The 25,427-nt window shown below is 39.5% G+C and overlaps 1 protein-coding gene across 1 annotated transcript in view; it reads left to right on the top strand.

Moving 5' to 3' along the window:
* Window positions 1–22,922, top strand: part of PTGFR (prostaglandin F receptor) — a 47,754-nt gene extending 24,832 nt beyond the window's left edge. The window contains exon 2 of the mRNA XM_047082654.1: window positions 22,620–22,922. Within this exon, the coding sequence (XP_046938610.1) occupies window positions 22,620–22,922 (303 nt within the window). The remainder of the gene's footprint in view (window positions 1–22,619) is intronic.
* The last annotated feature ends 2,505 nt before the right edge of the window (window positions 22,923–25,427 follow it).

Here is a 25,427-nt window from a genome sequence, read left to right as displayed (position 1 = left end):
GAGAATGAGCAAGGGAGAGGCAGAAAGAGAGGGGACAGAGGATCTGAAGTGGGCTCTGTGCTGTCAGCAGAAAGCCCGATGCAGGGCTCAAACTCAGAACCATGAGATCATGACCTGAGCTGAAGTCAGACGCTTAACTGACTGAGCCACCCAGGTGCCCCAGTTTCTTCTAATATTAACATTTTGCCTTTCCATAGTATAATTATCAAAACTAAGAAAATCACATTAGTACAATATAAAGACTTTATCTGGATCACCAGCTTTTCTACTTACGTCTTTGTTCTGTTCCAGTGTCCAATTCAAGATCCAGCATTATATTATCATGGCAGCCTTCATTGTCATGTCTCCTTGGCCTTTCCTTGTCTTTTGTGACTTGGACAGTTTTGAAGAATTCTTGCATTATTTTGTAGGATACTCCTCAATTTGGCTCTGCCTGATAATAAAGCTGATATTCTTCACTGCCAGGCCTGTCAATAAAGATTTATTCCGTTTTCTAGATGAGTATATGATTTTTGCATAATTGGTTTATATTTGTGTGTTTTGATGGACTGTATCATTTTGAGTCCCTGGGATCGTGAGGAGCAAAAGTTTGTATAGGCAGTAGCATCCCCTCTGCTGCTGCTTCTAGAAGGACCTCTGCAGCCAGAATCTCCTACTTGCTTTTCTCCCCAGATGGTGCCCTGGCCACTCAAGGGGCTGGAGGCCTGAGGGGTTGTCCTTGAATGTGCTTACATGTTGGCTGTGGGTGCCTGATTCTCTCTATCTGGTTCAAGTTCCTTCCTGCCCCTCACTGGAGCCAGGAATTAGAACTGAGTTTTAACTGTTCAGACAAGGAATCAATTCTACATTTTTTACCACAAGACTTCTATAATAGAGGCTGATGAATACAAAGTTAGAAGTGTGCCTTCTTCATGGCTTTGGCAAAGTCACTGTTGTCACTGAGCCACGTAGAGAGGAAAGCAACAAGATAAAGCATTCCTGTCAAAAGCTTCAAGCAAGTTGGCAAGGTCGTGCCCCATGTATGCAATAGGGAAGTTTGGTTTTCCTTTCTTTTCCTAAAATCCTTGAATGACTTGACATGTCTGTAGAATAATGGCCAAATCCCTTCGGCAGAGAAGTCCTTTCACGATACCCCCAGCTGTCTTCACGGTGCTCTCTTGTGGCCTTTGATTACAGGACTTACATAGCTCCATTTATGCTTTTATGAGGATGAAGTTCCTTCCATTAGAAAAGAAGGGCCTAATAATTCTTCTTGACATCTCTAAATGCCTAGTACTGATTTATAATAGATGCTTTACAAATGCTTCTAGAATGAGTGCGGATCTGCATAGGCTACCCCTTTTGTTATGGAGGTCAGCAGAAATGTAAAGAAGACGTTAAAAGTGCTACTTTAATGATCAACCGAAGAAAGACATGACATTTGATTATCCTGCGTGCCATTTTTTTTTCTATCTGTCTCAGTGGCAAGGCAACCTGACTAGAATTTATCTGCCTTAGTTCCTGAACAATGTGTTACCACAGGAGGATAAAAATCACAGTATGATTTTAGATACTACAGATCTTATCTTGTCCCAGTTGGATGTTAAAATAGCTGTTGGGCAAATCACTTTTCTCCCTCACCTCAGTTGTTTTTGTCCTTGTGAAATGAACAAATTAGGTTACACAATTTTAAGGTTCTTTCCAGTCCCAACCTGGGACTGGATTTTGAATTCCATTCAAAACCCTACACTTGGAACAAAATGCTGAGAATTTTTTTTAATTTATTTTAAAAATTTTTTTCTTTTATTGCTAGCTATACCTAGGTTAACCAGATGGCTTAATTGAAAAGTTCATGCATATCCTCCCAAGTGCTTCCTAATGGTATGAAAATGGTATGCAGTTCCAACTGGCAAGATCAATATCAGGATGCCTAAACTGAAGCAGTCCAGGGCTATTGCAATACTTCCCGTGTTACTTAACTTTGTTACTCTGACATGCTCAAAGATGTTACCAGGTACCTGCAAAGCGGTTCTGGTGCTAACTGCCTGGAGTTATTTCAGATCTCACAGATTAGGGGCACCTTCTCCCTCCAGATTGCCCTCACTTCAGACACTAGCTGCAAGCCTGAGGATTCCCAGGCCCCTTGCTTTTCTGACCAACTGACTACAAAATCAGGAGTACCCACTACATCTTCAGATATGTTAATTCTCTGGAATGACTCACAGAACTCAGAAAATACTATACTCCTGATTACAGTTTTATTGTGGAGGATACCTCCTTTAATGTGGAGGTGCCTATTGTGGAGGTACCTATCATACCTGAAAGGTATGAAGGAGGATACCTTTCATCAGGTTTCATTACCTACCCATGAGTGACTGAATCATTGATCGTGTCCATCTCCAGGAGGTCAGGCTAATTTCTCATGGCTCAAAGCCTCAACCCACCACAGATCTTACTCAACTCAGGAGGGGATTATGTCCTGATAAACCCATTGTAAGTTGAGAATATCATAAGTCAAAAATGCTTTCATGTGTTTAAAACATTTTTCCTTTTTTTTAAGGTTTATTTTACTTGGTTGGGGGGAGTGAGAGAGGGAGAGAGAGAGAGAATGCACAAGTGGAGGAGGAGCAGAGAGAGAGGGAGAGAGTCCTAAACAGGATCCTCACTGTCAGCGCAGAGCCCAGTGTAGGGCTTGAACTCACGAACCATGAGATCATGACCTGAGCCAAAATTAAGAGTCGGGTGCTTAGCTGACTGAGCTATCCAGGCACCCCCAAAATGCTTTAACTATATCTAAACTACTGACCATGATAACTTAGCCTAGCCTACCCTAAACATGCTCAGGACAATTACATTAGCCTATAGTTGGGCAAAATTATCTAACATACGACCTATTTTATAATTGCCTTCAATACCTCCTGTAGTTTATTGAATACTGTACTGAAATTAAAAAAAATAGAGCAGTTGTATGGAACAGAAGGGTGATAAGTGTATCATTTTGTTTACCCTGGTGGTTGAGTGGCTGACTGGGAGCTTTGGCTCACTGCCACGTGCTGCGCAGCATCACAAGAAAGGATCATACCGCATATGGCTAGCCTGGGAAAAGATCAAAATTCAGAATTTGAAATACCGTTTCTACCGAATGTGTACAGCTTTTGTATTATTGTAAAGTTGAAAAATCATGAGTTGGACCATCATAATTTAGGGACCATCTGTAACTACATGAGGGGTCTTTCCAGCATGGCCTGCCCTCATCCTGAAATTATCTAGGTGTCTACCAGGAATCACTTAATGAGCATAAACACCCATGATTCCAGGGGTCCACCATGAATAGTAAAGACATACCCACCATTTAGGAAATTCCAAGGGTTTAGAGGCTCCCTCCCAAGAATCAGGGACAATGGCCAGCCAAATTGTTTATTATACCACAGTACTAAAAGCAGTATAACAATATTTTGTTTGTTGCTTTAGAATCTTAGAAACTGTTCCAATTCAATAGTTGTAAATTGGAAGCAGTCTTCTGAAATTGGTGATATGCTTATATAATAATTCTTCACATAATGATTATACCAAGGAGACGTGGTTTGTTACTGTGATTAATTTCTACCAGATGAACAGTATGTCTTTAAAAAACAAAAACAAACAAATTAAAAAAAACCCACCCAGGTCCTGCTCTGTACTACAAGAACTATACATAATTTAAGTTATTCATTGGAACTAGAACATTATTGCTAGACCTGTATTTGAAAGCAATATCCTATTCAAGTGACAGAAAATTGAAGACAAACTGATACTTTTTTTTCTGAGAGGCTACTGAAGTATAGGGTTAATGTAGCATCAAGCCAACACTATACTGAGATCCTAGGACGCAGGAGCATTCCTGAACCTCCTCTATGGGCATGACTCATTTCTAGAGATAGTCTTACATGAGATGATTGAATCCTACTAGACATGTGCTGGCGCTTTTGCCTTTTGTTTTGTTTGGTGTCATTTGTCAGCAGGAATGATGCAGATGTGAGGTATAAATTGACACGTATAACTTGTATAAGCCAAACACCCCATTTGCCACAGATTTCTAGGGTCCCAAACAGTTTTACGTACAGATCTTCCTGAACAGCGTGGTGCAGGGCAAGAACACCAGTGATTTTATTGGAATGAAGCCAAGTCATGGGCTTTTTATAATAGAGGTCCTCAGGATTGGACGAATAAAAAGAATGAGATCACCACGTATATAATTGGTGAGCAAGCTACAAGTGAGGCAGTAAACAATATCTTAGTCAGTAGCACAGCAAGGCAATATTCATGACAGGCATTGTGATCTGTGAGAGGAACAGGAATGAGGTGCCTTCAGTGAAGCAAAGGTTTGGGGTCAGTAGTGAATTAGGAAACATTTCATGGATGGGTTACAGTAACACATTAAAGGGGATAGAATGCACTTGTGCTCATGGAAGAAATAACCAGGACTTATCCATAAAATAGATGGTGGACTCAATCTACTTCATAAAAGCCAGGTCTGGCAGGACTGTGAATCCCTTGTTAAGGATAAATGATAGCATGGCTGATGTGTCCTTTCTCGCAGACCACTTTGACACATTCTCCAAAGTTTTCTTACACTTTCATACAAGCCATAGTCTTCAGCTACAGAGGCAGCTGATATACAGATTTTTACTAGCAACTGTGAACTTTTAGGCAATCAGTAATTTTTTTTCCAGAAAGATCAGCTCAACCTAATGACTGTATATTCTGCATTGTAAAACGGTTCTTTTTATTTAAAAGTTGAGTTTTTGTGATTTCTGAAAAAGCAATGGGAATCTTTATTTAGAAATTTAAATGGCATAAAGGCAGTAAGCTTTCATATTTTAGTAAGTTTGATTTTTAGACAGTGATTGCTGGTCCCTCAGTACTAACTGTAACTAACAAAAGAATTTAGTGAAATTTATTATTATTATTATTATTATACTGATAAAGCAGTAAATGATTGACTTTTTGAAGTCTTAGGGAAGTAACGATTAATGAAATGTAAAAATGTCATCATAATTGCATCCCTGAAATCATACCAAAGATATACATCAGTGACATACTTATGCTAAACTTTCAAGGCCCGATTTTACCACTTTAAATAACTTAGTCTCTTACCAGAATAGATAAGTAAGTAAATAAGTAAAATAAAATGAATTTAAAAAGATATCCCTTCGGGGCACCTGGGTGGCTCAGTCCGTTAAGTGTCCAACTCTTAGTTTTGGCTCAGGTCATGATCTCGTGGTTGGTGAGTTCAAGTCCTGCATTGGGCTCTGTGCTGACAGTGTGGAGCCTGCTTGGGATTCTCCCTCTCCCTCTCTCTCTGCCCCTCCCCTACTCTCTGTCTCAAATAAATAAACTTAAAAAAATTTTTTTTGAAAGATCTCCCCTCACCCTCACTTAAGACCCCACAACTCATTAAATCTGTCCTCTATTGGATGTTGAACATAACGGTATCATGAACATTATGAATGTTAGCTATTCATTTATAATGGTGGTGTAGCCACTGAAGTAAATTGGAATAGCTTTGTGCGTTATAGAGAAGGTTGTATGCCAATTAATAATTAGTCACCCACTATGTGCCCCGCAGTGTGCAATAATAATCATGGACCTCCATGGACCCTAAAATTTCTAATTTATTTATTTCTTTATTTGGTATTTATTGAGTGCCTGTTATGTACCAAGTATCGAGTGTGGCTCTGGGGATAAAGAAGTCCACAAGACAGATTAAATCTTTCTCTTTCTGGGGTAGATGGAGCTGTAGTATCTGCTTCTGAGACAGTTGAAGAATAGACAATGGATATCTTTTTATTTTTAAAAGCACACTCATTTCATTAAAAATTGTCATTAACTTGCAAATTATGGTCCTAGAACTTAGAGTGCGTCAGAAAATCTTTCTGAACTTCTGTAATAATAAACTAACTTTGCCAGTTGGAAATATCTCTTTGGAAAAACATGGTATGCTTCAGAGCAGACATTTGCTGAATCACCTTACTGCTACAGTCTGCATTTGCTATTGAAACAGTTTTGCCAACAGTCAGAGTAGATTTTCGTTCCTGAAACAGTGTGCCTCCAATACTACCACTAATTTCCAACTAGGTCTTTTCTCTTTAACTCACACATTAGTTGCTAATAATTACTCTAGTTATGACATTTTAGATAAAAAATTCTTGATTAGGATGAAAATGTCTTAAGTGTCTATCATTGCCGATGTTTAAAGCATAATCCACCTGTGGTACATGACCCTACCTGTCACTTACATCTGTTGTTATGGGCATAAGAGATTTGGAGCAAAGTATTTAATAGCATATGTTCCTGATTTTCACAAAAGATATTAGTGAAATGCATTAATAGAAATACTGAGTGAGAGAGTGCTAGAATTGTAGCAGGATTCTCACACAAAGAGTCATGACACTGAGGCTTTTTAATTTTCAGGAAGCAACTTCATTCATGCCAGCACCGCTTAGTTGTGTTCGTACCCGAAAAACTGAGCACCAAACGTTACATGGCATAGTTTTTTATACATTTTCTGTTTCTTTGTCTCACATATATGGTAACACACACAAACATGTAGTCTGATTAAGTAGTCTCAGTTTATAAGGTCCTGAGGGATGTTGTCACGTAGGCACCTAGCCAGTTTACCTTGAAGTTTTCTCTCCCTTTTTTCTCTCCTTAGGGAGGGGTCCCTACCACAGAATCAGCTAGAAAGAACACTAGATATGGACAGAAAGAGATAGGAACCTAGTGAGCTCAAAGTGAGATCTGTGAATGCCAAGGAGACCAACACGTTCATCCTCACTCACCATCTGCAGCTCTTCAAATCCTGACCCTATCACATTTTAGTGCCATGACCTTGGGCAAGTTACTATACTTCTCCATGCTTCAGCTCCTTCATCTTCATATAGAGATAACACTGTTTTCTTCAAGGACTGGTAACAGGATTAAATATGATGATAGATGCAAAATATGTTAAGACAGTGCCTGGAACATAGTAAGTACTCATAAGTGTTTGTTATTATTTTCTTTTTATCATCTTGTTCATAAATGTATCATACAATTATTGGTTTCATTACTGGAAATGGTTTATTAAAGATCATAAGTTTTGAAGCCAGATAGACTTGGGTTTAACATTTTATTAAATGTGTACTTATTTATTTTTGAGAGAGAGAGAAAGAGAGACAGACAGACGGAGCATAAGCAGGGGAGTGGAGAGAGAGGGAGACATAGAATCCCAAGCAGGCTCCAGGCTCGAGCTGTCAGGACAGAGCCCGACGAGGACATGAACCCGTGAACTGCGAGATCATGACTTGAGCTGAAGTCGAACGTTTAACCAACTGAGCCACCCCGGTGCCCCAGACTTGGGTTTAAATCCTGCCTCTTCCACCAACCAGCAGTGTGAACTTGGCAAGTTAATGTCTCTCTGATTTTGTTTTCTTATCTGGACTATCAGAAAAATAGTAACAATCCGTGTGAGTTTTGTGAGGATGAAATAGTTAAAATATATAAAGTGCCAACAGGACTTTTCCTTTCCCTTTCTCTCCTTTCTTGTAGACACGTTGGGGCAAAGGAATCCCATCATTCCTACGGCACCTAAGTCACCCCAGTGGACTAGTTTGGTCTTCCTGCAGCCCCCTGTGGCTGGAGCTGTCAATGGCCAGCTGTAGGTGGGCCAAAGCCTCTCTCAAGTTAGATCAAACTCATTGATTAGTCAGCGAGTTTGATTTAACAACTGATGCAGGAGGTGCAGGGATGGCAGAAGCCCTTTAGTCAGGACCTCTAAGACAGAGAGGTCTCTGGTGTAGCATTTTGAATGTACCCCCTTGCCCTTCCCCAGGCCCCCAAACCCTCCTGGGGTCTGGTCAAGGTGGAAATCTCTGCATCTTCCCTGCTTCTTTACCCTTTGCAATGATTCTCAATTTGACCAGAGGATGAGGGACATTTCTCTGAACCGTAAAGGCTTCCGGGGGGAATGCTTGGTTAATCCCCTGAAAAAATAAAAAATTTGGGACTCCTGGGTGGCTCAGTAGGTTAAGTGTTCAACTCTTGATTCTGGTCTGGTCATGATCTCCTGGTTCTTGAATTCGAGGCCTGCATTGGGCTCTGTGCTGATGGTGTGGAGCCTGCTTGGGATTCTCTGTCTCCCTCTCCCTCTGCCCTTCCCCACTCACGCTCTCTCTCAACATAAACATTAAAATAATTAAAAATTTAATTTTTTAAAAAATTTTTATTTATTTTTGAGAGAGAGACAGAGCATGAGTCGGGGAGGGCCAGAGAGAGAGAGAGGGAGACACAGAGTCTGAAACAGGCTCCAAGCTCTGAGCTGTCAGCACAGAGCCTGATGCGGGGCTCAAACTCACAGACCGTGAGATCATGAACTGAGCTGAAGTCGGACACTTAACCGACTGAGCCACCCAGGTGCCCCAAAATAATTAAAAATTTAAAACTAACTTTAATTGTACCAGGTTCTTTTAGTCTTAAATACATGGGTGCTCTGGGTAAGCTATAGACGAATGGTCAGAGAGCCTGAGGCATTCTTTGAGACACAAGTCCACATAAGCTTTCATTTACTTCTCTTATTTTTCAGTAAATCCTTGACTTCTTGGATCTGGGACTGCCTGACCTACTTTCTGCTTAACCCTCCAAAATTCTGTGCTCAGAATTACCTGTTTTTTCTTGTCTTTCTCATCTCAGCTGTGGGAGTCTTTTCCCCAATTATCCTGTCAAAAGTAGAGGAGAAGGATTTGAGAAAGTTAAAGATACAAGGCATTTAGAATATAATTGAAGGGCTATTATGCTGACTTGATTTGGTTATATTTTACACATGGTACCAGTGGGATGGTGAGAGCATAATGGGAATGTAGAATGAGAGAGTACAAGCCATAGAGTGATTTAGGAAAGACTTCCCAGAGAAGATTGGATAGGAAAGGTGGGAGGATTTAGACAGGTCCTGCCTGGTGAGGGAAGGACAGGGAAAATGACCTGTTGTGGCATTTATGAAATATTTGACAAATAAAATGAACAAGTTGAAATAAGATAAATGAATAATTAAATTGTGTCTGGAGGATAAGTTAGGAACCTACAACATAATGGTCTGGTTTTTAAGTGATCAGACACTGAACAAGAGAGGGCAGGTGTTGGTTTGAGAGACATCATGCTAGTGGATCAAAGAGCATATACAGAGGTCCTACCACGGGGTTGACATCTGAAGCTCCAGAACTGGGTATTATACCACAAAACAAATCCATTAGGATAGCCACAGATATGTGCTATAACTGTGCATATTTATGTCTAAATATTTATTTATTTGATTTGACTTAATTATTTATTTTTTTAAATACACATAAAAATTAGCATATAATGAAACAATGATTTCAGGAGTAGATTCCTTAGTGACCCTTACCCCTTTAGCTCATCCCCCTCCCACAATCCCTCCAGTAATCCTCAGTTTGTTCTCCACATTTATGAGCCTCTTCTGTTTTGTATCCCTCCCTGTTTTTATTTTTGTTTCCCTTCCCTTATGTTCATCTGTTTTGTCCCTTAAAGTCCTCATATGAATTAAGTCATATGATTTTTGTCTTTCTCTGACTCACTAACTTCACTTAGCCTAATACTCTCCAGTTCCATTCACGTTGTTGCAAATGGCAAGATTTCATTCTTTTTTGATTGTCGAGTAATACTCCATTGTATATATATACCACATCTTCTTTATCCATTCATCCATTGATTTTTTTGAGGAACCTCCATACTGTTTTCCAGAGTGGCTGCACCAGCTTGCATTCCCACCAACAATGCAAAAGAGACCCTCTTTCTCCGCATCCTCGCCAACATCTGTTGTTGCCTGAGTTGTTCATATTAGCCATTCTGACAGCTGTGAGGTGGTATCTCATTGTGGTTTTGATTTGTATTTCCCTGATGATGAGTGAGGTTGAGCATTTTTTCATGTGTTGGTTGGCCATCTGGATTTCTTCTTTGGAGAAGTGTCTATGTCTTTTGCCCTTTCTTCACTGGATTATTTGTTTTTTGGGTGTTGAGTTTGATATATTCTTTATAGATTTTGGATACTAACCCTTTATTTGATATGTCATTTGCAAATATCTTCTCCCATTCTGTCGGTTGCCTTTAGTTTTGCTGATTGTTTCCTTCGCTGCGCAGAAGCCTTTCATTTTGATGAGGTCCCAGTAGTTCATTTTTGCTTTTGTTTCCCTTGCCTCTAGAGACGTGTTGAGTAAGAAATTGCTGCGGGCAAGATCAAAGAGGTTTTGCCTGCTTTCGAGGATTTTGATGGCTTTCTGTCTTACATTGAGGTCTTTCATCCATTTTCAGTTTAGTTTTGGGTATGGTGTAAGAAAGCGATCTAGGTTCATTCTTCTGCATGTCGCTGTCCAGTTTTCCCAGCACCACTTGCTAAAGAGACTGTCTTTATTCCATTGGATATTCTTTCCTGCTTTGTCAAAGATTAGCTGCCCATACGTTTGTGGGTCCACTTCTGGGTTCTCTATTGTATTTCATTGATCTGAGTGTCTGTTCTTGTGCCAGTACCATACTGTCTTGATGATTACAGCTTTGTAGTATAGCTTGAAGTCAGGGATTGTGATGCCTCCTGCTTTGGTTTTCTTTTTCAAGATTGCTTTGGCTACTCAGGGTCTTTTCTGGTTCCATACAAATTTTAGGATTATGTGTTCTAGCTCTGTGAAGAATGTCGGTGTTACTTTGATAGGGATTGCATTGAATATGTAGATTGCTTTGGGTAGTATTGACATTTTAACAATATTTGTTCTTCCTATCCAGGAGTATGGAATCTTTTTCCATTTTTTTTGGTGTCTTCTTCAATTTCTTTCATAAGCTTTCTATAGTTTTCTATAGTGTATAGGTTTTTCACCTCTTTGGTTAGATTTACTCCTAGGTATTTTATGGGTTTTGGTGCAACTATAAATGGGAATTGATAAACCACTAGCCAGTTTTATCAAAAAGAAAAAGGAAAGGACCAAAATAAATAAAATCAAGAATCAAAGAGGAGAGATCACAACGAACACAACAGAAATAAAAACAATAATAAGAGAATATTATGAGCAATTATATGCCAATAAAATGGGTAATCTGGAAGAAATGGACAAATTCCTAGAAACATATACACTACCAAAACTGAAACAGGAAGAAATAGAAAATTTGAACAGACCCATAACCAGTAAGGCAATCGAATTAGTAATCAAAAAACTGCCGAAAAAACACTATTTAGGGATTCTGGGAAGATGGCGGCATAGGAGGACGCTGGGCTCACCGCGCGTCCTGCTGATCACTTAGATTCCACCTACACCTGCCTAAATAACCCAGAAAACCGCCAGAGGATTAGCAGAACAGAGTCACCGGACCCAAGTGCAGACGAGAGGCCCACGGAAGAGGGTAGGAAGGGCGGCGAGGCGGTGCGCGCTCCACGGACTGGCGGGAGGGAGCCGGGGCGGAGGGGCGGCTCGCCGGCCAAGCAGAGCCCCCGAGTCCGGCTTGCAAAAGCGGAGGGGCCTGACGGACTGTGTTCCGACAGCAAGCGCGACTTAGCGTCTGGGAGGTCATAAGTTAACAGCTCTGCTCGGAAAGCGGGAAGGCTGGAGGACAAAGGGAGGGTGAGCTGCAGAGCCCCCGGACGACAGAGCTCAGTTTGGCGGGGAACAAAGGCGCTAGCCAGCGCCATCTCCCCCGCCCATCCCCCAGCCAAAATCCCAAAGGGAACCGGCTCCGGCCAGGGAAATTGCTCGCTCCGCGTGAACACCCAACTCTGTGCTTCTGCGGAGCCAAACCTCCGGCAGCGATCTGACTCCCTCCGGCTGCCACAGGGCCCCTCCTGAAGTGGATCACCTAAGGAGAAGCGAGCTAAGCCTGCCCCCCCTGCCGCCGTGCACCTTGCCTTCCCACCCCAGCTAATACGCCAGATCCCCAGCATCACAAGCCTGGCAGTGTGCAAGTAGCCCAGACAGGCCACGCCACCCCACAGTGAATCCCGCCCCTAGGAGAGGGGAAGAGAAGGCACACACCAGTCTGACTGTGGCCCCAGCGGTGGGCTGGGGGCAGACATCAGGTCGGACTGCGGCCCCGCCCACCAACTCCAGTTATACACCACAGCACAGGGGAAGTGCCCTGCAGGCCCTCACCACACCAGGGTCTATCCAAAATGACCAAGCGGAAGAATTCCCCTCAGAAGAATCTCCAGGAAATAACAACAGCTAATGAGCTGATCAAAAAGGATTTAAATAATATAACAGAAAGTGAATTTAGAATAATAGTCATAAAATTAATCGCTGGGCTGGAAAACAGCATACAGGACAGCAGAGAATCTCTTGCTACAGACATCAGGGGACTAAGGAACAGTCACGAGGAGCTGAAAAACGCTTTAAAGGAAATGGAAAACAAAATGCAAACCACCACGGCTCGGATGGAAGAGGCAGAGGAGAGAATAGGTGAACTAGAAGATAAAGTTATGGAAAAAGAGGAAGCTGAGAAAAAGAGAGATAAAAAAACCCAGGAGTATGAGGGGAAAATTAGAGAACTAAGTGATACACTAAAAAGAAATAATATATGCATAATTGGTATCCCAGAGGAGGAAGAGAGAGGGAAAGGTGCTGAAGGGGTACTTGAAGAAATAATAGCTGAGAACTTCCCTGAACTGGGGAAGGAAAAAGGCATTGAAATCCAAGAGGCACAGAGAACTCCCTTCAGACGTAACTTGAATCGATCTTCTGCACGACATATCATAGTGAAACTGGCAAAATACAACGATAAAGAGAAAATTCTGAAAGCAGCAAGGGGTAAACGTGCCCTCACATATAAAGGGAGACCTATAAGACTCGTGACTGATCTCTCTTTTGAAACTTGGCAGGCCAGAAAGAATTGGCACGAGATTTTCAGGGTGCTAGACAGAAAAAATATGCAGCCGAGAATCCTTTATCCAGCAAGTCTGTCATTTAGAATAGAAGGAGAGATAAAGGTCTTCCCAAACAAACAAAAAAACTGCCAAAAAACAAGAGTCCAGGGCCAGATGGCTTTCTAGGGGAATTCTACCAAACATTTAAGGAAGAGTTAACAACTATTCTCTTGAAACTGTTCCAAAAAATAGAAATGGAAGGGAAACTTCCAAACTCTTTTTATGAAGCCAGCATTACCTTGATTCCAAAACCAGACAGAGACCCCACTAAAAAGGAGAACTATAGACCAATTTCCCTGATAAACATGGATGCAAAAATCCTCAACAAGATATTAGCTAACTGGATCCAACAATACATTAAAAAAAATTATTCACCACGACCAAGTGGGATTTATACCTGGGATGTAGGGTTGGTTGAACATCCACAAAACAACATGATTCATCACATCAATAAAAGAAAGGACAAGAACCATATGATCCTCTCAATAGATGCAGAGAAAGCATTTGACAAAATACAGCATCCTTTCTTGATAAAAACCCTCAAGAAAATAGGGATCGAAGGAGCATACCTTGAGATCATAAAAGCCATATATGAATGACCCAAGGCTAATATCATCCTCAATGGGGAAAAACTGAGAGCTTTCCCCCATGTCTAAATATTTATACATCCTTACATATAAGCCTGAATAATTTGGAAGCAAGCAGGGAAATATGATGGTTGTTTTGCTCCACATATTCATTAGGAGTACTTTTAGTAAGTAAGAAGCTTGTTTCCTGTAATGAGCCAGGATCTGTTCACAAGGGGAAGTTGGCTGACATAATCCTGGAGGCACAGATAGGAGTGGTTTCTCCAGATTTCAAGAAGCGATTGTTCCCCTGAGCTCTGTACTTGTCGGACTATATAAGAAAGTGTTAATTTTACTTCCAACCAGTGCATTTTTTTAAAAGGGAGGTTGAGAAACTCAGGTATAAGAGGTGGATAGCCAGGGATTTGCAAGCCATGTTGTATGAGGAGCAGTAGAAGAAATGGAGAAATAGATAACAGTGTTATTTATAAAAGTTGTGAAAAGCTGACAGCACTTATCCTACGGTGCTCTGGAAACCAAACCGAGGATACATAAATTTCAGCTCATGATAATAGAGAATGTTCAGCAACTCACACAGTTTAAATGGAAGAGATTCTCTCATGAGTAGGGGTGAGTCTTCTCCACCAGATGCTTAAAGACACCTGCAAGGAATTTCCACTTTATATAGAGGATTGGACTAGATGAAGGAAGGTTTCCTGCTTACTCTAAGATTTTGTGATTCTGTCTTCTCATGTGAAGTGATGTAGACAGTTCTATGTATATAATAAGCAAAGCAGATTTTGTTTGCCTTTGCTCTTAGAATCCCTTCAGTGACATTCCTGCTTTTCTTTCTGAAGTATGAACTTGTGTCTTGGTGGTAGTGATCCCATGAACACGTAGTTGTGCCCTCTACATCATCTCTAGCTTTGGGCCAAGAATTTTGAACGGAATTCCCTGGACCCCTCTGACTAGGAGACATCAATCTGGAATCTTGTTTACCAGCCTCTGCCTTGTCATCCTTGTCCTATCTCAGGGGCAAGGTGTGTATATCTGTGTTAATCTGAAGGGAGAAAGAGAAGGACTTCTTAAGGCATTTTTATGATTGGAGCAGGGCCTTAATTCAGCATTGTTTTCTCCTATCCCCACCACTGCCTCAAGGTGGGTGGGGATGTTGGCAGAAGAAGTGGCAGGAACAAGGCCAGGAAAGGCACTTTTCTTGATGCTGAAACAGATTCTAACGGCGTCCTTTCCTTGGCGTGGTTGCTGTGAGGTCTCTGTTCCTTCAGGCAAGTGCCTTCCTGAGTGTGTCCCAGTCTTGAGGAGGCTTCGTCTACTCTTCCTGGGTGAAGTTTGGTGAGAGGATTGAGCCAGTAAGCTGCAGAGCCTGGAGGTAGTAATTAAGAAGACAGGCCTTGGACAGGCTTTTATTCAGGCTCTGACACTTACCATGGTTGGGTCTCTTATCTTGCCGGACCATACTTTCCTTATCTGTAAGATGCAGATAACAATACACAGGTCACAGGGTTGTTAGGAAGATGATATGACCTGTATATCAAAAGAGCTTTCCTAGCACAGGGAAATACTCAGTTTTAGTTTCTGTTGTTAGTATTCATGGCTATGTGTCTCACTCCTAGGTGGCATGTTCTGGTTTAGAGGAGACTTTATGTCTTTCCCATGATCCAGGATCCCATAACTACTGGAATGACCAGTCCTTATGGACTAGTGCCAGCCTGGGTTTTGATAATGGTCAAGTTCTATGAGGGGTCTGCAGTTTGTAATAAGGATGTTCTCTTAACTGGGTAGTTGATTTTCATTCAGTTATGAATAATTTACTTTTATTGTAACTCAGTACAATCTCTTTGGTCTCTAGAGCATATCTTTTGATTGTATTTATTTTACATTTTCTTTTTTTTTTACTTAAAATTTTTTTAATGTTTATTTATTTTTGAGAGAGAGAGAGAGAGAGAGAGAGAGAGAGGCAGAGAGAGAGGGAGACAGAATCTGATGCAGGCTCCAGGCTCCAAGGTGTCAGCACCTTGAGGTGTCAGCCCCATCTCGGGGCTCAAACCCGTGAACTGTGAGATCATGACCTGCACTGAAGTCAGATGCTTAACTGACTGAGCCACTCAGGCCCCTATTTTACATTTTCTATATTTTTTCTTAAAGACATGATCACCTGTGACATAACTGATATATAAATTTTATTTATTTTAAATTTTGTGATATTTGGTGTTTTGGGATAAATGACTGTTTTATTCCCTTAAAAAGTATCAGAAGAAGAAATAACAGCATTCTTTTGTGAGTACTAACAGCCAAGGACGACATGGACAGTTATACCTTGGGCGTCTGGTATAAATCTTCCCACTAACAGATTTAAAAAATGATGCAGACCTTGGAGAAGAGACTGCAATAGCAAATTAAAATACATGGGTTCTACAACTGAATATTCTTTAGAAAGATGAGCTTTTGGATTTTTCAGGTAGCACACATTTTTTTTTTTTTTTTTTTTTTTGGTCTCTGTGTACTGTTTAGTTAAAAATTTTTCCCATTGCTCATTTTACACATCATTTCTTCAGCTGATGTGAAGGAGCAAGGATGCATGTGAAGTATTATGGGTATTATGGTTGGGATTGCACCCATTCCAAAGGGGGCAATATCTATACAGCACTCCCTGTTCTCTCATTTGTTTACAACTTTGTAAGTCTTTAGGCAGGTGCAAGAATGTGCTGTTGACTGGGTCTTTGGTTAATCTTCTTCTTTTTTTACATTTACTTATTTATTTTGAGAAAGAGAGAGAGAGAAAGAGAGAGAGAAGGGGAGAAGCAGAGAGAGAGGGAGAGAAAGATAATTCCAAGGAGGCTCCACACTATCAGCCTGGAGCCTGACTCAGGGCTCGAATTCACGAATCATGAGCTCATGACCTGAGCTGAGGCCAAGAGCCAGACGCTCAACCAACCGAGCCGTCCAGGTGCCCCTTGTTAATATTCTGTCAACAAATCAAGTAGAAAATAAAAATTTAATCTGCACAAATGTTTGTATTTTGCAGCACTGATCTGTACTTTGGGGGTGGCAACATTTTGTAGCTGTTCTACAGTTGGGGTATAAGAAATACCATATGCTTTTGTCCTCTCCCTATTGTAGTATTCTAGTTTTACTTATCTCTAAATCATCTACCATGTGCAAAATACTGTTTAAAAAATTTCAATGAGCAGTCTGTAAATGGGAAATGACTGAAATATTGCTACTTTCTATATTTAATGGTGTAAAAGTTTACATGGTGTAAATTTAAGTATGGAAAAAATTCATAGTTGTAAAGAAGTATCCTGTTAGAGCCTCTATGTTTCTGTTTCTGACAGTTTTTTTAAACCTATTTTTCTAGATTTGCACAAGAGTAGTTTGTTTGTTTTTTTCCCTGAAGGCTCTTGTAGTCACTATTGTAGAGATACAATACTATTCTAGTTCCAGAATAAATGCTATCTGGTTAAATCACCACAAATATATTTAACTCTAAAAGTCACCCATTTAGTTGAGACAGATTCAGTAACTTATATGATTTTCCTTTTCCAAAATTGCCATTACAATTGAATTAAATGGAATTTCTCCTCTGAAGATACTCTTAGGTGCTGTGGCACTTAATAATCCATTATCTTTACCTAGTTCTTTATAGTCACTAGTCATCCAAATAACATAAGCTAAACTTCTCAAACATGGAGATGGAATGGAATGGTCCATTGGTAAAGCTTACAGATGGAACTTTTTTTTGTCATCCAATAAGGCTGGATTGTAATTGCATATTCACAACTATCTCCTATCTCTGTGGTTATTCAAGTGCCAGACCTAAAGATCAGTGTTTGGTTGATAATATTATAAGGGATAGTAACTTGTAATCAGTGGATTGTACTTCTGTATACACTATCATTCCCCAAAGAAACTGTCCCTGAACTGGTGTTCTGTGATGACAGAAAGGACGGAAGTTATGGTCTGCTTCTTGGAATAAGATAATTACGTGTGAAAACACCTGCTTCAGGGACTAGATGAGAACCCTGTATAATTGTCATAGACATTGTTCATATGCAAATAGATGATAAAATTCTAGAAAATGGTTTGCTGTCTAAAGAAGTTGGACATCCCACCAGAAATGGTTTTGATTATGTATTCATTTAAATTTCCTTAAAAACTAGTGACAAAGAAAATTTTGACAAACTGCAGCAGAATCACCATGAATTCAAAATTAGTCAAGTATGAATAACTATAGTTGTGGTATACTGGGAAGATTGCAAAATGTTATAATTTCCAATGACCGCATCTGAGCTCACGTGTCAGTAAATAGCCCTGCCTATGGCATCTTTTACATGCCTGTATTACACTACGACATTATAACATCTGCTTTCTCATTGGGCTCTCCTCATAGGGACATCCTTCATTTAATGCATTCAACAAATACCGACTGCCCTACTGTATGGCAGGTGCTGGGGATACAACAGAGAACCAACCAAAGAAAAATATATGCTTTCTAGCAGATTTCATTTTGGTGTGAGAGACAGAAGTAAAAACTAGATTCATATGCAAAATATATGTTAGATGGGATTTCTCTATAAATATTCATCTCTGCATCACTACTATCTAGCACAATACCTGGACATAGTAAACACTCAAAAGCTAATCCCTGCTAGATGGATTTACTTATTTAAAAAAACTGAGATAAAACTGACATATAACATTATATTGGTTTCAGGTTTACAACATAATGATTTGATATTTGTGTATATTGCAAAATGATCACCACAATAAGTCTAGTTAAGATCACCACAAAATTCCCTCACCTGTGGCAAGCACTGGTCTGTTCTCTGTATCTGTGAGTTAGTTTTTATTGTTGTTGTTGCTGTTGTTTGTTTGTTTTAAATTCCATATATATGTGAGATCTAGATTAATTTACTTTTATGATTGCTCAGAGGAAAGGAAGCATGATTTTTGAATTTACCATTGCTTTTAATTGTGAACAGCCACTGGGGTCCTGATAGTGGCCCAAAGATACATAGACTTACAGTAGAGGATGATAAAATAGCTTCCAGAATAAAACTGTTATTTATGAGTAAATAGCCTGGCAGATTTATTAATTTCGGTGACCTTAACAATTCATATAATTGTATTACATGGTCCAAATGAATGGATGATTTATTTCACCATCTATCTATTTTGGTTTTTGCAACCAGCAGTGAACATAATCCCTTCCCCCCATATACTTCTTTGACTTCGTTATTTGTCTTTCATCTTAGTGTGGAGTGTTTAGAGGGATCATGTTAATCAGTTGGTTTTTCCATAGAATATGCAAACACTTGGCCCTGTCCATTTCTCAGAATTCTAAGTCAAGATGAACATGTCAAGGTTCAAAGGAAGATATTTTAGAAAAATAATACATAATATTCCTCTAGTTCCATGTGATGGATAGCACTTGGAAATTAGATGAAAGGCGGAGTGTGTAATGAGAATCTAATCTGTACACAGCTCTCTGGAATCCAAGTTTGGGTGGGCTGACCAGAGAAGAAGTCTTTCAAGGATTATGAGGTGACTATTGACAGACACAGCCCAGGGAACATGGCATACTTCCTCATTCACTTCCCAGCCCCCACACTTCTGTCAGGGTCATCAGGTCTTGCCCTGTTCAGGCAATTCTGTGGCACCTCATTTACATACACACAGACATACATAAATAATCCACATAAGTTCTGATTCTTTAGTACAAGAGTATATTTCAACTAATTACTTGGAAAATGCATGAATTACAAAAGCAATGCATGACCTACCTAAAATATTAGTAAATTAGTGCTTAACCAAAGGCAAAAATCAAAATTATCTGTAATTCTACTATCTAGATATAACCAATTGAAATATTGATATGCACCCTAGTCTTTTTTCTACACTTTTGCAAAATTACATATTTGGTTTTGTTTTTTTTTCCTCCAAAATTGGGATTACTTAGTTGATACAGTTTAGTAACTTGCTTTTTAAAAAGTTAACTCTGGATCACAAACATTAATGCTTACATACTTTTCCATTACATAAAATTACCATAATTTATCTTTGGTGGGTTACTTAGGTTATCCTGAATTTTCAATAATATGCTAATAAATATATTAATATACTTCCGCTAGCCGAGGACACAATGTCTTTGCACAGCTGGTGACCACACTGCAAGGAGAGAGGAGAGTTCGAGAAGCATGTGTCATGTTATTCAGGTGTTTTTAATTTGCATGTCTCTAAACAAGGCCCAGCTGTTCTAGGCAATTACATGAAGCGTCTTTGTTCCCAACTTTGTTCCCAGTGTCTTGTCTGGGCTCTGAGATTCCTAGGAACATATCTAATCATTAATAGAAAATACATTCATTTAATACTCACAAGGCAAGAGAAATACTTATTCATTCATCCCTGAGCCAACTCCCCATCTCCCAAACCCCAGCAAATAGATTGCAAATTCTGTGGGAGGCAGGCACACGTCTACTTGTATGCCACTCCATCCTTGCCTGGCCCATAGCAGATAATCAATAATATTTGATTAGTAAAGAAAAAATATAAAGTGAAAATATCTCAATCCAACTACCTGAGTCTTGGCCCTGCTTTCTTCTAAGAGGAACTAGGCTCATAAAGGTTTATTTGTTCTATGCTGTTGGATAACTTGGGGAACAGTGACATAAGAGCCTATACTTGACCCAGGTACTTATTGGATGAGGATTTTTATTTTTATTTTTTTTCTTTTTATTTCCAATTTTTTTTCAATCTTTTTACTTTTGAGAGAGAGACAGAGACAGAGTTAGAGTGGGGAAGGGACAGGGAGAGAGAGGGAGACACATATATGAAGGAGGCTCCAGGCTCTGAGCTGTCAGCACAGAGCTGGATGAGGGGCCTGAACTCATGAACTGTGAGATCATGACCTAACCCTAATCCTAACCCTAAACCTTAACCCTAACCCAAAGTCAGGCGCTTAACCAACTGAGTCACCCAGACATCCCAAGGACTGTGATTTTTTTTTCTATGTTGAAACTTGGTTGGCCTTATTTAGCTACAGAATGGTTAGGTCTAACGTTTGATACATTATTCCCCTAGGAAATGAACCCAGAAGGAAAGAGCCATTTCCCAAGGAATTAGCATGGAATGCAAGATCCTGTTCCTTTGAGTGACAATAAAGCATTTTGGAATCCTTCACTAGTGGATGCTGTTGTATTAAAACTTCCAGAAACATTTAAGCCTCAAAATATTAGTTGGTTATGATGGATGATCACATATTTTGCTGTACTTCTAGAAATAGCCTCAATGAATAGAAAATAATACAATTTTATTCATTCTAATACTGAGTACGTTCTAGGTGTCAGCTTTTGTACTGGAGATTAGAAAAAAAAAAGAAGAGGGGCGCCTGGGTGGCGCAGTCGGTTAAGCGTCCGACTTCAGCCAGGTCACGATCTCGCGGTCCGTGAGTTCGAGCCCCGCGTCAGGCTCTGGGCTGATGGCTCAGAGCCTGGAGCCTGTTTCCGATTCTGTGTCTCCCTCTCTCTCTGCCCCTCCCCCGTTCATGCTCTCTCTCTATCCCAAAAATAAATAAACGTTTAAAAAAAAATTAAAAAAAAAAAGAAAAAGAAGAGATGCTTACAGATAATAGAGATAAATGCATGATTATCACACAGTGTGGTAAGAGATATAATTGGCTATGGACAGGGGGTTGTGATAGCACAGAAGAAGGAGCAACTCATCTTGGAGCTAATTCATCTTGGTAAAGTTGGGGAAAATGTCATGGAGATGAGCTCATTTTCCATGGGGCTTGAAGGATGGATTGGAGTTTATCAGGCAGAGAAAGGGGACACAGGAGTTTAAAATAGAGTTGCACAAGCCAAAGCTCAGAAGGGCAGAGTGCTCCTGGGACAGGTGAGGACTTCACAGCAGTTGGAGCATAGCATATAAAATTGCAGCAGACTTCAGATGTATCTGATGGAGCCAGCCAGATAAGGAGTTTGTACTTTGTTGTGTAGGTAATGAAGGTTTGGATGAGGGATGTTCATCCTTCAACCATTCATATCAGGCCAAATTAAGACATTTCTTTCTGATAATGGTCCATTAAGAAGACAAGAAAGATGATTTTCTTTTCATTTGGGTTTTAGGCTTTGTTATACCCTCTCTTAATGCTGGTGGTATAGTGGTCTGACCCTCCCTTAATTTTTCAGTTTCACCTTTGCTTCATTTTCTTTCTTTCTTTCTTTCTTTCTTTCTTTCTTTCTTTCTTTCTGATAGCCAAGGTTTTTCAAAGCCCTCTTGTTTGTCTGTTCTGCAACTGTTTATTTGGAAGTCAAAGCTGGGCTCAGTGATTGGACCAGTTCTGACGTGTAGCTGGGGCCATTTATGGAACTTATTCCACAAAATGATCTCTTTAATATCACGGGAGGTCAGGAAATGAATACATGAGGCCAAAATCTACATTGTTATTGTTGACCAAGTGGTAGTATAGAGGGGACTCATTTCCTCAGAACCCTTAGAAAATTCCATTGCATTTTTGGAATATTTTAGCCAAGTTAAAGCGAGGGTGAGGAATCAGAGAAGGGAATAAGAAATAAGAAGAAAGCTACCGGTATTGTGGTTACAAAGCAGAAAATTCTAAAAGTAACATTCCAGAACAATACCATTTCCATGTGCAAATTGTATCAGATGCTCTAAATTAATTTTAAGAACCTCTTATCTATAGTTTATCTACACTTTAGTTTGTCTGAACTTTAATTGGTTTACATAAATAAACTTTAGTTTTTTTCATTGAAACTTCCAAATGTATGTTGGCTTTGAACTTACTATTCCCAAAAGTAAGAAAAGGTCTGTTCCTGGTCTCATTTTTTTGTCCTCTCTTGGGTCATTCTATTTGTGTACATTTGACTTGCCAAATAAGTTATCATTGTTGTAGTTCTAATGTCAATTTGAACTCAAAGGATCCAGATGTCTACATCAGTGTTTTTGCTACTGTTCATTTCTTTCTGTCAGTATTTTGCAAAATAACATCACTTTGTGGAAAATGAAATGGATGCCCTGTAGCCTAGCTAGTTAAGCTAAACAACTATATGACTAAGAAAATGCCTGTATCAACTGATTTTGTTATTTTGTTTGTTTCTCAGGTGACAATGGCCAACATTGGAATAAATGGAAATCATTCTCTGGAGACTTGTGAAACCACGCTTTTTGCTCTTCGAATGGCAACGTGGAATCAAATTTTAGATCCCTGGGTGTATATTCTGCTACGGAAGGCAGTCCTTAGGAACCTCTACAAACTTGCCAGACGCTGCTGTGGAGTGCATATCATCAGCCTGCATGTTTGGGAGCTCAGCTCCATTAAAAATTCCTTAAAGGTTGCTGCTATTTCTGAGTCACCAGTTGCAGAGAAAACAAATCAGCGAGCACCTAGTTTAATAGAACAGTAAGTCAGTGTAGGTCTAAGACAAAATTAAAAGCGTCGTCAGTATTTCAGTTAATTGGCTAGAAATAGAAAGCCTAACTGGGAAATTCAGACCTCAGCAGTTAGTTTGGGGGCACTTTTGTCAGGCTTGGCTTTTGAAATTTGTTAAATTAACTGTATAATTACATCTTTTCACTTGTTTTTGTCAACTGGAGGTAAACACGATGGGATAATTCCATGGGGGAGTCAAATTGAAAAAAAAATTGAGCTTATTTATGTTATTTACACTTTTGGAATGAGTGACTGTGTTGAAACCTAAAGCATTGACTCAGCCTATCTGACAAAGAACATCTCAATACTTACCTTCACAGTGAAATGGCTGATTTGGGGGGTCACTGCTCTGCAACTGTTCCTTATAAACGAGGCTCAATGAAGGGGAGCACCCTCGCTGTTTGATCTGGTCTGTTACACCCCTCATTATGTTGCTTCTATCTATATATGTATGGTCATGTCACATGGGAGTCACTGTGGCTTATAGTTATAATGACCTCTCTTACACCAGGTGTGGCTGTCAGGTTGCCTGACTTGGCGAGCCTCTATAGAATGAGCCTATCCTTGTCATTTTGACAAACATGACTGCTTGCATGTTTTACTATAGAGGTAAATTGTTGTTTGAAGGTTTTTGTTTTGTTTTGTTTTGTTTTTTGTTTTCTGGGTTTTTTTTTTTTTTTTGGCAAGCTATAGATTTGCACGGTTTTCAAGCAATCTCCTTTTTCTCTGAAAATTCTAGTGCACAGTAAGTAGTTTTTAGAGAAACAAAGGCTCTATGTCAGCACATAAACAGGTAATTTGCAGTGTAGCAGATCCTAAGAAACTCTGCCCAGTGATAGGTACAAAGAATGTTGGCAAAGGAGCTCTACTTTGAGCTCTCATTTTTGTATCAGAGAACAAAAGAAACACAATCCTGGGAACTGAGGCACGAGGAAGCAAAATTTCATCCTTCCTCCTCATGCTGGATAGGATGCTGTAGCAAACACTTCCATGTGTTGTGACTCAGGATTCCAGGCCTCTTCTCCTTAAGGCTTCTAAGTAAATGGCATAATGGTTGCTCTATTGCCATGATGTAACCCTGGCCATGTGTATCTGTATTGAAGAGAATTTGTGACATTACCATATGTGGGAATGCATGGGTGTGGAAGGTGTTAGGGAATGACAGGTGAGTCACTCTCTGCATATCCTGGAAGGATTATGTGTATTATCTGAGTGTAGGTTTAGGGCAACTAAGTTGGTTTTATAATGATGTTAAACCCAAGAAATAGACACCAAAAACTGAAAAAGAAATAAAATAAAAGAATATGCATTTACATTGTTTTAGGCTTTTTGTTCAAGGAAAATGAAATAAAGTGAACACGATAATATGCATATATCTGATTTCAGAATTTTATCCCTGTTATTATATATATTTCAGTGGAGTTTGGCATCCTAAGTTGAATAATAGAGTGTAGCATCCATCGATAACTTTCATATAAATGTTTAATGTGAAAGTACATTTATTAAGATGAGTGGAAATAAATAGCACAAATAGTGGTCAACAGGTTAACCAATTTTGAAATTTTAAGCTCTGTTTAAAACTTATAAAATGTATAACTTAAAAATGTATAATTAGATTACCAGAATAACTGACTTTCCCTTCTCATTGGGTAAAGTAGTATCGAAGCAACTTCACATAATATTTGATTTTATTATTTTTGGGAAATTATTTTATTCTGGGAAAATGGCTTGCAAATGACAGGCTTTTTCTTTTTTTAGTGACTTTAAAAAATGAGCCAAAAAAGCCAATGGCATGTGGGTTTTTATGATTATGATACAAAGACAGATAATACTGACTCATAATTAGTTGTAGGTGCATCTCAACGCATCACACGTTTTACTGAGGCTTTAACTAGGTTAGAAATTTCTAAATTTCTAAATTTTTTCCTAAAGGCCAAAAGTTGCTTTTACTTTTACTTAGTTGCTGAAGTGCAATACAGTTTGTATTGCTGAAGTTAACCCAAAAGCTAACACATGCGAGCGTGCACACACACACATACACACACACACACGTCTTATGGAATAAATGGTCTTGTTTGCTCATTTTCAGTCTGTAAAAGAAAGAGCTGCTTTAGTATTGTGTCTGTTCTGAATTTAGAACCCAGATAAGAGCACCTGCTAAATACATAGATGAACTTTTTATGAAACTTGCTGCTAGCTTCACCTGTATTGCCATCATTGCTCCAAATTAATAAACTAAGGTCAGAAGATGAAGGATGGGAATGGACATTTTCTTGCTTCTTCAGCTGGGTGCCAGAATATTTTACCACCTGGTAAATAATGTTGGACTTCAACTTGTTACTGATGCATTTTAACAGTAGACGCAACGTGTGATGTGAATAAATATATTTTGTGTTCTTCATATGTGCTGCACTGTATGAGATTAAAGATGTGTATATTTTGTTGCTTGTATCAGTATGCAACTCATGTAATTTTAGTG

The sequence above is a fragment of the Lynx rufus genome, unplaced genomic scaffold, assembly GCF_022079265.1.
Source record: "Lynx rufus isolate CCGP_SWC_20201006 ecotype Redwood Valley unplaced genomic scaffold, mLynRuf1.p SCAF_2, whole genome shotgun sequence".
Taxonomy (NCBI): Eukaryota; Metazoa; Chordata; class Mammalia; order Carnivora; family Felidae; genus Lynx; species Lynx rufus.
This window is presented reverse-complemented; position numbering and strand designations above follow the sequence as displayed.